Raw genomic sequence first — 13,342 nt, forward strand, 5'->3', positions numbered from 1 at the left:
TACCGTAACTGCTATCGCATAACCCCAAGGATAGTGCAATCAAAATTCCTAAATAATCCTCCGTGTCTTGTCGTCTACAGGAACATCAGCAGCACAATACGTTGTACCAAGAATGTCAAGATTGGATCGAACGAACTCGTGACAAACTGAGCGAATGTAAGGAGATTCCAAGCACCTTAACCGAGGTGAACAATAAGCTGCATACTTGCAAGGCCATCAGACAAACCTTGGAACAAGGCCAGAACAAGCTGCGTTATGCTCTCGAACTAAAGGAGAAGGTGATTATGAACACAGAGCAAAATGGTGCGGCAAAGATTCAAGAAGACACGGAAAACCTCAAGACAGAATTCGAGAAATTGTTAGTGAACGTGGAAGACATAAGACAGAAACTTGCCGCAAGAGCAAGCGCGTTGGAAGAATTGAACAAAATTCATCGACTCACTACGGATTGGATCGATGAGATCGAGGGCAAGATTCAGCCGGGTGAAATGTACAAGAACGATCTCAGTGAAAAACGAGCGGTGTTGGAAAAGTATAAGACGGTTCAGAGGGATATTCAAGGCCATGGTGAAACCGTAGATCGATTGAAGGCTCGTTTGGCTGAAGATTCTAGCATACCCGTTGGCCCTTATCAATCTACCATCGCAAAGTACGACGAATTGACTAAGCTGATCGCTGAAAAAATTCGAGTACGTATTTGTTAAATGTGTTAAACGTTAATTATTATTATAAATATTAATCAAACGTGTTAAATCGATTAAATCCTGGATTTTGTCTCGAAGTTTAAATGGAAGAGTACAAGAATTTTCCTCGATTTAATCGAATCTCGTAAATAACAGATGGAGAATATTAATGTAGTATCGGAATACTTAGGATGTCGCTGGTGTGTACGGCCGCTTTTCTTCTCATTTTTGTATCGTGGAAGAATTTGCGGACCGTTCGCGGAGAGACGCGGTCGCGAGGAAAACGCGTCAGCGAGAGGCGTAAATTCTCGCTACGATTCGGTGAATCGACGCCGCGAAGTAGTCGTTCCCCTGTTTCGGTTAAGATAACAGAGGTGGTTAAATGAATATGACACAGTAGAGTAAGTTATATTTCACCGTTTATTCCAACAACTTATAACGAAGGCAATTACGCTGGTGCGTATGTACGAGATGAGTGAATGACTGATCTACGGGTGTGTATACGGTTAAAGGATGTTGACCGTTCGAAGGATGTAAAATCAGTACTGTCTTGGGAGACGATGCTGTCTCGGAGGAAAGCTAAGGATGGGTGTGTCTAGCGCACGGGACCATCGGATTTGTTGGTGACGATTTTAGTTAGGAGAGTGAGGGAATAGGCTTCGTTGCTAATTGGTTGAACGAAGGGTCTTAACCGCCCTCGAGAGAAAGTGGTTAGTGGGAGGAAAGTTGCATCATACGTGAGAAAAACTAACTTTCCCTTGTCAAGCCGTGGTAGACAATAGTCTTTGGAAATTCTTCGGAAACAGACGTTTGTTTGGTTTGAAGGACCTCTACTAGGAAATCTATGAGATTTATGGAAGGTACTTGAGACTGTTGAGGGTTCGCAGTGAGTATCCGAAGACATCTGGTTGCCATATTGCCCGCGGTGTGTGACCTGGGCTAGGTAGAGTGTTACGCGACGTAATAGCCGTCGTCCGACACTAATTAGTGTCGAGTGGTGGTATTTGCTATCGAGTGCCGCCACAGGCCTTTTTTCCACGATACTACATTAATATAAACGCGTAATCGAAATTACAGTTAATCTTTCACATATATCTGCGTATAAATATACCATAAACTTTCCTGTTGCTGCTTTCAGAATTTAGAAGAGCAGGTGAACGACCACGAGAAGCTGCAACAAGCTCACAACGAAGCCGCGGATTGGGTTCGTCACACGAAACTGGAGCTTCAGCAAAACTGCGACACCCACGGCGAAAAGGAGCGGATCATCGAACGGGAGAACAAAGTGAATCAGATCATCGCTTCCCTTCCCAAAGGAGAAAACTTGATCTCGAAAGTTATTCAATTGAGCGACGGAGTGATCGCCAGCACAGGTCCCGAAGGTCAAGAAGCTATCAAACAGGACGTGAAACAGCTGCAGGCAAATTGGAAATCTTTGCAAGCGCAGTGTCACGAGTCCCAGAAGACTTTGTCCAACTGTATTTCCAGCTGGTCTCAATTTACAACCGCGTTGGACAGCATGAAACGATGGATAGATCATTTTCAGAAGAAGGTGAACGACGAGCAATCGAAAGAGAATAAAACCCCGGAGGATTTAATTCGGTGCAAAAGTCTCGTGGAAGAGGCCGTTCAACAGAAGCCAGTTTTGGAAGATTTGAACGACAAGTGCGAAGCTTTGTTGGAAATGAGTGCATGTAGTTGGGCCCGTGACAAGACTGTGCAATTGCAGTCGGCTTACACGTCTTTGTTGACGGATATGCAGGGACTGGTTTCCAGGGTGGAGAAGAATTTATCCGATCACACCGAGTTCTTGAAAGCGAAGAAGGAGATGGAAGATTGGCTGCGTATTGCTCGAGGATCCGTGCAGGATTGCATGGGTGTTGGGGATGCTGAATGGGCCAAGGATAAATTGGAAACCATTAAGGTGTGTTATCGATCGATTTTTATGCTCGCAAAATTTACAGATGCACAGAATGCAGGTAATGCGCGATATTTAAATAGTCAAAACTAAGTTCTCGTTATAATTCTTAATAGAAGTTTCTTTCGTTTTTAATAGAAGAAATCTCTCCTTGGTTGTATTAAAATATGGATTTATCGTTGTTGATTTTTCAAAAAATTTGTCTGTGTCTGTAGATCGTCGCAACAAGGATCACGGAGGGTCAACATCTACTATCAACATTACAAAACGCGTACGCGAAAGCCATAGACACGGCAGTGCCAGAGCAACAAGACCAACTAAGATCAGACATGGCGGGACTTCTTTCCAGCTGGGAGCAACTGAGCATCGATTTGAACACGGTTCAAGCTCAGCTTAAGTCTCTGTTACACCGTTGGGACGATCACACGGAAGCTCACGGGAAGATGAAACGTTGGTTGGAGGAGACCGAGAACAGTATGCAGGAACTTCCAGACACGAAGGGAGAATTCGGTGACATGAAAACGATGCTGGAACGTTACAAGCACATCCAAGAGGAAGTTCGCGGCAAGAAAACCGAGTTAGATCATCTGTTGGAAGAAGCTGGCGAACTGTCCAAACTGGCGAAAAAGAGCACGCCTCTGGATCGTACGAGAGAATTATCGAAACGTTGGCAGAATCTGAGCGAGAACGTCGACGAGAGAAAGAGATTGATAGAAAATGAAATCGAGGAATACAACGCTTATCACGCAGCCTTACAAGAGACTGAGAAATGGCTGTTGCAAATTTCTTTCCAGTTAATGGCCCACAATTCACTGTATATCACGAACAAAGAGCAAACGGTATCGCAAATTAAACAGCACGAAACTCTGCTTGCAGAAATCGAAAATTACACGAGTGTGCTGGACGATTTGAAAATGAAAGGAAATGGACAGATCGGTCGATACGTGGCTGCCAATCCTGAGATAAGAACAGTCATCGAAACGCAACTTCAAAATGTTCAAGAGAGCTACAATTCTCTATTGAATACCGCGTTGCAGATTAAGAAACGATTGGCGGAATCGTTGGTCAAGTTCCAGGAATATGAGAACACTTTGGAGAGTATTATGAAGAATCTGGATGCGTATGAGCCGGAAATAGCGCAAGAGATGGAGGCATCTTTGGATACTCTCGATATTGCGAAGCAGAGATTCGAAAATGCGCGCACCTTGCATAATAAGTTACAAGGCGAGAAAACGAGGCTTGCTCTGGCTGTCGAAGCTTGCGAAGCTGCGGTGGCTTGCGTCTCGAGACCCGGAAGTCCTCTGGATGCGCCGCCTGTGCAGATTCCGCCGAGAGAAGTGGAAGTTAGGAACAAACTGGAGGAACTGATCGATCAGGTATCGTATTCTTTTTAATCTTTTAATTTTTTTAATTTTTTATTTTATTTTAAAGAGATCTTCGTCTTCATTAAGGATTTCTATTAAAAAAATTTGTACTAGCGAAAACGAAATAAAATAATATGCGTGCTCTTGTTAAATATGCTCGTTATTATCAATTTATTGATAATAAACGACGAAACGTACCGTTTTGCAGTCGTAAAAATAATCATGAAAATTGATTTGATGGCAAAACGTTGAAACAGCTACACTGCATGATCGACATCGTGGTTTCAGGCTCAGGCACACTTGATGAACGTGACGAAAGCTCTGAACGAACTAGAAGAACAAACTCGTCAGAAGAACGTGCTTCGATCTTGGATAAACCAACAAAGAGCTCTGTGCGCCGAATGGAAGTCTCGGCCAGCGAAATTAAGATCCGAAGCTGCACACGCCGAGTTACAAGCGATGAACGACTTACTTGGAAACGTTGGCGAACGTCGAACTCACGCGTTGACCGAACTATCGCTTAACGAAGACGATCAGGACATCGAGGAAGGATTGAACAAACTGGAAGCAGAGTTGACGGATGCTATCGCCGGAAAACAAGCTGCTCAGGATCTGATTCAAAAGTACAGAACACAGGTGCAGAGTATTCAAGCCTGGTTGGATGTCCTATCGAAGAAAGTTGACGTTATCGAGAAAGGAAATGGGCAAACTATCGGCCAGAAGATCGCTAGCGTGAAAGAGATCACAACGGAGTTCGAGTCTCAGGGACCTGGAAAGTTGAACGAGGTGAAGACGTTGAGCGATCAAGTGATGGATTCTGTGAGCAACTTGGATTCACAGCAGATAGAAGAACAAATTAAGTCTGTCGAAAGAAGATACGCTGATATAGCGAAGAAGCTGCAGAGGAAAGCGCAGGTATTGGACATGACTGCTCAAGGAATCGAGGCAACTAGGCAGGAGATCGAAGAAAATCGTGATTGGATCGAGCAAAGGAAACAGCAAGCCCAGGTCTCTGATCCAGTTGGATTTGACAGCAAGCAGGTGGAGGAGAAGCTCCTTGCTCTGAAGGTAATTTCATCAGAAAGGATATTGAGATTTCAAAGAATTTATTTATTTGAAAGAGCTTACATTTTTTAGTCGAGTAGTTGAATTATTATGAATTTCGTATTTATTTTATAAATCAAAGAACTAGATTTAAAGTTTTAGTTCTTCAATTATAATACTTCTACTTTAAATTTGTTACGATAAATAAATTTTCCTCGATCTTCATAAAATGTTATGTAAATTTTAGGCGATGCTGAAGGAAGCAGAAGGAAAGCAAATGGTGATCGATACCCTGGAGAAACGAGTCGGTAACATGCAGAACGAATTAGAGGCCAATGAACAGCAACAATTGGAAAATGAAACGAAAGCTTTACGTGGCGAACAATCTCGGCTTTGTACGATCTTAACCGAAGGAATTTCCAGTGCAACGGCTGCAGCCGACGCTCGTCGCAAGTTCGAAGGTGATCTGGAACGAGCACGGGCTTGGATCAAGTCGAAGAGCAATAACTTGAAGAAGCTGAGTGGGTATCTGCCTTTGAAGGCGTCGAAAGTCGAACAGGATATCGTTCAGCACGGAGAATTGGAAGCTGACATCGATTCCTTCAGCGAAAAGGACCTGAATGATATTTTGAAGCAGGGGCATAATCTATTGAAGGAATGTAACGAGGAGGATCGAGCGAAATTAGGAAAAATCTTGGACGAAATGAGCAAGGATTATGACGAGCTGAAGAGCGAAGCGCAAGAGAAGCAGGCAGCACTCGCGGATCTTCTTCAAGGACGAAAGGCCTTCGAAAATGAAATGGACAAGTGTAAGAGATGGATCAACGAAGCTGAAGTGGCCACGTCTTCGGATCTGAGATCTTCTAGCATCGATATTTTAAGGGAACAGCTGGCTAAGGTAAGACACAGGTTTCTGTAGCGAGTTGCGTCACAATGGACATACAATGATAGCAGAATGCATTGTTTTCTGTAACGTAGAATCGTCTGTATTTCCATTTATTGTATCTAAATACTGAGGCACAAAGGGAACTATATATGAAAACTTTGCTTGCAATTTCAGAAGTATCGTAATAAAAAGCGCGATCAAATTCTAATCGCGAGATTACCATTCTAATTCAATTCTATTATATTACTGTTCGGATTATAATCTCACTTTCGTTCTCCATTCATCCAACCAATTTTTCATCGTCGATTAATTCCCACTTCTCGCGTATTTCTCCAGTACGATCGTCTAAAGAAAGAGGCAAAGGAGTACGCGGACGACATCGAGAAGCTAATACAGCAAGGAAAATCGATTCTCCCAACCGTGAGCGACGCTGACAAACTCGAGCTAAACGAGCAGTTGCAAAACATGAAAGAAGCTCACGGCAGAGTAGCTGGTATCATAAATGAAAGAGCTCTGGCTCTTCAAAAGAGCATCGACGAAGCTGAAGAATCATTGGCAAGGATTGCCGAAGCGGTTCAATACATGACAGACGTGCAGAAAGAGCTTCACGAGCTTAATAAACCGATCGGTTCCCGCGTCGAAGACGTGGAAGCTATGCTGAATGCGTACGAAAAGATCTTAAACGATTTGAAAGCGAACAAGGCGAAACTATCCGATCTCCAATCGGTCAATGTATCTGATCTTCACGGGGTATTGACTCAACAGGACGACCTCATAAAGGCTATAGAATCGCAAATTGCGAAACTTCGCCAGTTACTTCTCTTACGACAGCAATTCATCGCCCTGATCACTGATATTACGACGTTCATTGCTAAGTACACGGAGATCGTTCGAGACATCGAGAACTCAGGTCAGACCACGGAAGAAAAGATCAAGAGGTAGGAAAATTGAAATATTTATAAGATCGATGAGTATTTTGTTATTCCTGATTAGCGCATTAGCAGGCTGCTGTAAAGTATCTATCATAGAAATATTTAACAATGTTACTAACATTTATTTCAGTGTTGATTATCCTTCGTAATTAAACACGACTGTTTCCGATTTTTATTCAGATACGACGATGCCATTCTAAAGATCCAAGAATGCGAGGCGACGCTCGCAAGTGCAACGGACAAGGGTCAGCAAATCGCAGCAGAAGGTTCGACCGCGGATAGAAACAACATAACGGAACAACTACAATCACTGAAGCAACAACTGCAAGGTCTAAGAAGAGCCGTGGAAACTCAGAGGGAGCAACACGAATTAGCTGCGGCGGAACACAAGAGACTCGCGAACGAACTGGCCGAAATTCTCGATTGGTTGGAAGATAAAGAGAAAGAAGTGAAATCTAGGCCTCTCTTGGAGAGAGATCCGACCAGCGTGGAAGCTGAACTGAAGAATCACAACGTATTATGCGAGGCTGTCAATGAACATCTCGACAGAATCAGAAACTTGAAAAACTCTGTGCCTCACGAGGAAGGAATGCCTGGTTCGTTGAAAGAAATGCTCAGCGAAGCAGTGTCTCTGTTGACCTCCTTGCCAAGGGAAATGGAGGAACGTGGAAATTATTTGAAGACTAATATGAAACTCAGACAAGAGTACGCTGCTCTAACTGAGAAACTTCGAAGTTGGGTTCGCGAAGCAGAGGTTAGACTGGAAAGCGACAAAGATGGACTCGATTTTGAGAATATCCTGAGCGATCTCGAGGAGCACAAGGTTCGTATATATCGAACAATTCGATTAAAATGAAATAGTTTGACGTTAACAGCTTGAAAGTCTTGAAAATCATATCTGAAACGTATGATTCAAGATTTGTGAAAACCTTTGAATTAGTATCGGATCACATTGAAAGTGATTCAAATTATTTGCCGTATACACTTCTTTACCGTATTATTTCGATGAATTGTTCTTGCAGATTTACTTTAGTAGCGAGCCAACGATTCGCGAGCTGGTGTCTCAGCAAATACAACAAGCAGGTGACAAAATTTGGCCATCGTTGACTACGTCCGAGCAAGAAGAACTGAGCGCGGAACAACAGCAACACACTCAATTACTGAAGAACACGTTGAACACCGCAAAATCTCAACGTGCCAGATTGGAACAAGGAGCTGAAACTTGGAGAGACTACACGCAAACCCTCGAGCGAGTTCGAGCTGTGATCGCAAGGAGTAGATTCACTGACGAACCTGTCACGACTCTGGCTGGATTGCAATTTAACATCCAGAAGATCACGCACGCTCTCAATGATATACAGGTTAGTCGATAATCGTCGCACGTCTGTTTGTCGTTAACGATTACAAGACAATTAGACGATGTTTCTAGCCATTTACTAATAAATGTTATCACGTATCGGTAGAAAGAAACAAATTTTTATTTTTTCGTATAGAATCAACAGTTCGAATTGGACCTTTTGAACGAGCGCAGTCAAGAAGTGCTTCGATTGGCTGATGCTAATAACAAAAAGACGATAGAAACACAAATCGCCGAAATCAGTGCGGAATGGAGAGAATTGGTTTCCGGGTTAGAGGGTCGCAGAGACGCTCTCGAAGCGCTGTCCAAACATTGGGAAGATCTTGAGGCGCAATGGTCTGTCATTGAAGCTCGTGTAAATGTCATTGAAGAGAAGAGCAAACTTTTGGATACCGTAGTTCGGTCTAAGCAACACTTGCAAGACGTTATCAAGGCTTTACATGTAAGCACAACGCCTCTCTAATAATTGGATGGTGATAAAAAGAAAACTGTTTCGATGTCGTAGAATTTTATCTTGAAATTTTATTTACTCTATTTAGAATGAAAGTAATTCGGTTAGAAATCAAATGTGTAATAAAAATACGATGTAGTAAAACGCAAGAAGACATTTTATATGTATAAAGACCTTGAATAAAAAAATATAAATATGTATTACTTTGTGAATTTTATTAATCTTGCTTTTTACTGTGTACAGGAGCTGGTAGCGGAAGCGGAGAAATTGAAACCGATGACAGAGGAAGTGAAAGATCTATCAGGACCTGTTCTAGCGTATCTGGCAGCCTTCACAGAGGCACCAGCCCACGCGCTCGAGAAAAAGCTGAATAAGTTGCAGAATTCCGTCGAATCGTGAGTCGAAACTGCTCTTTTCTTGTTGCGATGTTCCAGAAGCACTGCCAAGGACACTGTATCGGTGTCACCAGAGGATCATATATTTCTTGATTCGCGAACGCGTTTCTTTCGAAGTCGAGAAAACTTTTTACTTATTAAAATTTACTCCACAAAGCGTTCATTATTAAATACGGTTTATATTCCATTCGTGTCTCGTAATTTTCCGTTTCTATTAGAAAACTATTTTATATCTGCTAGAACATAATTTCACACAGATCTACTATTCATCGATTAGCAATTACATTTCTTACTCCGCTTTTGTTATTATTAGATTTTAATTTCTGTTATCAAGTTAAGATTACATATTTATCTTCTATATTTCATTTTCTTGCAAAAAATCATTATCCAGTGTTCCGCCAAACTGCGGAATCATCAACGAAGGAACCATGCGGTGCGATTGTGTGCAATTTCGACGCATGTGCATGCGTGTGTATGTGTGTATGTCTGCTTATGCATATTACCATCCCTTTGAAAGGGCTAGGTAATGTCTGCTTCCCCCACCCTTTCATATGTTTTGTTTCAGGCTATCTTCGCATCGAATATCAATATATTATTTAATCATATGTGTATATTCTTGCAATTCTTTTCTGACATAGTACTCTTTTCAGGATAATTTATTTATAGCCACCGATCGTTAGAATTCATCTATTATTCATTTCACATCAATCTATAAATAGTGAATTTGAGTTTCTGCGTTAAAAGCTCGTTCATCTTACGCACGCTGATCGTTCTTTCTTCAAGATGAATAATATCAAGAAGTCGATTTCGAAACGTCGATTCAACCGGGAGGGCGGTCTCGTTGAAATTTTCGCCGAGGAATAACAAAAATTGAAGAAATAAAGAAACGATGTCGAAAGAAGGGAAAGGACAAGAGTTGTGGTTTCTCGATAGCGGCAGATTCTTTATGGATTACGACACCTATCGATTTAGCATGCATTACGTGTCCTACTGTGTTGTGTCATAGCCAAATTAATCCCATGACGTAATTAGGCCTTGGAAAAAGTTGTGCACTGCGTGTCGCGATATGCATTGCATCATAAAATTAATATCCAGAAACGAATATAAAATAAGCCGACCGGAGATGCCGATTTTATCCGAATCATATTTCATCCAGTACATAGACTTAAAAAAAAAAACTGGTTTTTCTCGATTAATAATGAATGATGTGGATCGTGATTATCATCGCTGCTGAAGTTAATCTCAATCAGCCGGTAACTCTCATTTTCTATTCTAATTGAAACGTATCTATGAACTGATCAAATTTGTTCATTGATATTTCCCAGTTATACGATCTTCGAAAATAATTAAAACAGAATAAAGAAGAGTGGAACTTCTTAAGTAGAACCTGTTTCATCCCCTGAATATTAACTAATTCGATCAATAATTCCTTCCACGAACGAATAGAACCGATTAAGATACAAACACGAAAGCGGATTATTTTCTCCAATCTCACTGTACAATCCAATAGTATACAAGAAATAGATCGAAATATATAAAAATACATAAATGGCAAATCTCGACACGTTCAAATTACCCATAAATGCACAAACGCCCACGATTCATCACGCCTACGACAGTTCTATTTCCACTGATGCTGTTTGTAAACATGTTTCAATAGATTGCGCAACGCGTTTCCCGAGTAATTCGCACGACGTCGTCGTCGGGTCATTAATCGAGTGATATTAGGTAATCCGTGACTCTCTGCATTCCCATCGATTCGAGAATCGCACGTGAGGAGAACAAACGAGAGAAAGAGAAAGAAATAAAGAGAGAGAGAGAGAGAGAGGGGGAGAGAGACGGCTGGGAAGACCTTGCACGCCACCGCGGTATGTTCTCGTTTCGAAAAGGGGTTGCATTCGCCAACCCCGCACCGAATCGTGGCCCTCGCTCCCTCAGACTGCTTGGTTGTCGATCGAATTTGCACTAAATATAGATTTGACGAGGAAAAGTGAAGCGACCGCCTTGGCGGCACGTTGGCCCGTTTCTGAATTTCATGGCGTAATATCCGCGGCACGGTTTGCACACGTCAGTTACCATTCGCACGCGGCGCCGCACACTGGAAATAAAGCATGACGAGAGAGTTTGTGGTTGTTAAGTAGTCGAGGTTGGTCCGCGTGTCCTTTCAACCAGCCGTTTATTAAATTATCGTCTCAGATAGTCTCAATTATACCGAGTCGTTTACGCGAACCTGACGTTCCGTGGTTATACGACCGTGTCGAAGAATCTCGTGATTTCAAGGATTATCCGTGCGATAATAAAGGATACAGTAAAGTGTATAAATCGATTGTGATTCCAGCGATTTTTCCTGCGATAGCAACGATTATGATAAAGTCTATAAATCGAATTGCAAAATTTTGCGCAAGATTGAATCAGTAACTTTGGTGTCTAGAATCGGATCGTGGATTTCATTTGAAAAAGTGATTACACGTGAATTTGTTGTGTTCTATTCGAATTGTATTTGTCGAGGATTTTATTCAAAGTTTATTGTATAGTGAATCAAACGATATATAAGAGTGTCTGACGAGTATCGCTGTCAAGTTGTGCAAGAGCCGAACAGACCGGCAAGTGCGTAGACGCACGTTGATGGTGAACGAGCACGGCATGTCGATTGACAGTACGTAACAATGAAATTTTTACGGTCGTCTATCGGGATAATCGGATCGTACGCGGTTATTGGCTTAAATATTATGACCGTTAGCCCTCGTAGCCTCTCTATCAGCAATCGATACCGAAGCGGAACGACGAAACGTGTTTCGGTGCAGCACGTGTCTGTTCGGCGTTGCCGTCGCTGCAATGTAACAAAGAAATATTCCTGAAGCGAGTGCCGGTCGTGTTACAGAAAATTGTGTAGCAGTGATTGTTTACTCTGCTCTTTTCGTTTCTTCGTTTCTGAACGATGATACCGATGGAGCGTGCTGGATTCTACGTGACAACTTTTAAAATAGAAGTAAAGCTTCTACCATGAACGTAGAGGTGACTGATACCCAGTTTGATTATCTTCCTTGGTTTATTTAACCTTTTGTTGCTAGAGATAAAGCTTCTTCGATAGACTCACGTAGATATTCCAAGATCGCTTCAGATCGATTTTTAGATGCTGGCAGTACTATTTTTATCGTAGATTCGTATCGTGGCTTCTAGGGTCGATAATAATAGGGTTCGCAAGTTCCATCGTCGTTTTTTTGCCAGTTTTATGATATTTTATTCAGTCGTTTGCTTCGCGTCATCAACGAAGCTGTGCTTACGAATGAAAATATACCAGATTCCAGTATATATGTATCATATACAGAATCGACGTGATCAAGTCCTTATAATTCCGAAGAATTACTTAACTGTGTCGTGAAACTTAACATTGGTATGACCCAAATGAAGCGAATGTCAGCAATACATTCAAACTGCGGTGGTAGACAAAGCACGCTATGTCGTCCGATTTTCATTTACTTAAATCAATAGTTCAAATTCAATAGTTATAAGTAGACTCTCCACATTTACTTACACAGATTCATATTTTTACGAATAGAACCACGGAGATTGAATCCAAATAGAAATTCCTATCGCTACTAATCTTTTTGAATATTTTTCTTCTAAATACGAGCGTTTTGTTCTGCATTTTCTGTACGTTTCTACGTTCTTAATGTTCCCTATTCTACATGTACGTAAGAAGATCCACACGGTCTACCGATAAAAATTCTATCCAAAGACTAAATACGCGAATTCGGATAGAGATCTTTGTTCCTTCGCGTGTTGCAACATCCGATGCAACCTTTCGATTTACATTGTAATCATACAACGTTCGTTGAACGTGCCAAAAAGAGTAGGAAAGAAGCGCGATGGCAAAGATCTTCGAGCCAATGAACTCGCCTTGCTCCCGAGGCGTCTTTGCTCTGCAACACGATGGATAAGCCGTAGGAAAAGGAAACAGACGAAGACGAGAAGAAGAAAAAGTCAGAGAGAGCTATATTATTCTTAGGAACAGCGCGGCGTGCGCCGCTTTTCGGCTGTCGTCGATTTTCGTTCCTGTCCGGCCTGGCGAGCGTTTAGACGTAAGCCGCATGCGTCGCGGCGCCTCGCCAAAAGGAAAATTCAAAGCTAACGCTATTACGCCCTTCTAATAACGTTTCGAACCGCGAACGCTGCTGTTTAGCTTGATCGTGCCGCGCCATACTGTTGTCCGAATATAATTTCACGGCGGATTTTCAAATATCTCACGCGATTCGAACGTCGTCTTAAAGAAGTCGGTTTTAAAGAGGAACGACTGATCGTCGTGCCAGGC

The 13,342-nt window shown here is 42.0% G+C and overlaps 1 protein-coding gene across 14 annotated transcripts in view; it reads left to right on the forward strand.

Moving 5' to 3' along the window:
• LOC117210805 (nesprin-1) overlaps positions 1–13,342 on the forward strand; it is a 112,153-nt gene that overhangs the window by 42,277 nt on the left and 56,534 nt on the right. For all 14 annotated transcript variants that reach the window (XM_033454165.1, XM_033454166.1, XM_033454167.1 and 11 more), the window contains 10 exons: positions 81–689; positions 1,822–2,607; positions 2,817–3,977; positions 4,254–5,033; positions 5,257–5,907; positions 6,232–6,833; positions 7,008–7,650; positions 7,850–8,188; positions 8,321–8,626; positions 8,879–9,030. In XM_033454165.1, the coding sequence (XP_033310056.1) occupies positions 81–689; positions 1,822–2,607; positions 2,817–3,977; positions 4,254–5,033; positions 5,257–5,907; positions 6,232–6,833; positions 7,008–7,650; positions 7,850–8,188; positions 8,321–8,626; positions 8,879–9,030 (6,029 nt within the window). The remainder of the gene's footprint in view (positions 1–80; positions 690–1,821; positions 2,608–2,816; positions 3,978–4,253; positions 5,034–5,256; positions 5,908–6,231; positions 6,834–7,007; positions 7,651–7,849; positions 8,189–8,320; positions 8,627–8,878; positions 9,031–13,342) is intronic.

Source organism: Bombus bifarius, unplaced genomic scaffold, assembly GCF_011952205.1.
Source record: "Bombus bifarius isolate JDL3187 unplaced genomic scaffold, Bbif_JDL3187 scf7180000008213, whole genome shotgun sequence".
Lineage (NCBI taxonomy): Eukaryota > Metazoa > Arthropoda > Insecta > Hymenoptera > Apidae > Bombus > Bombus bifarius.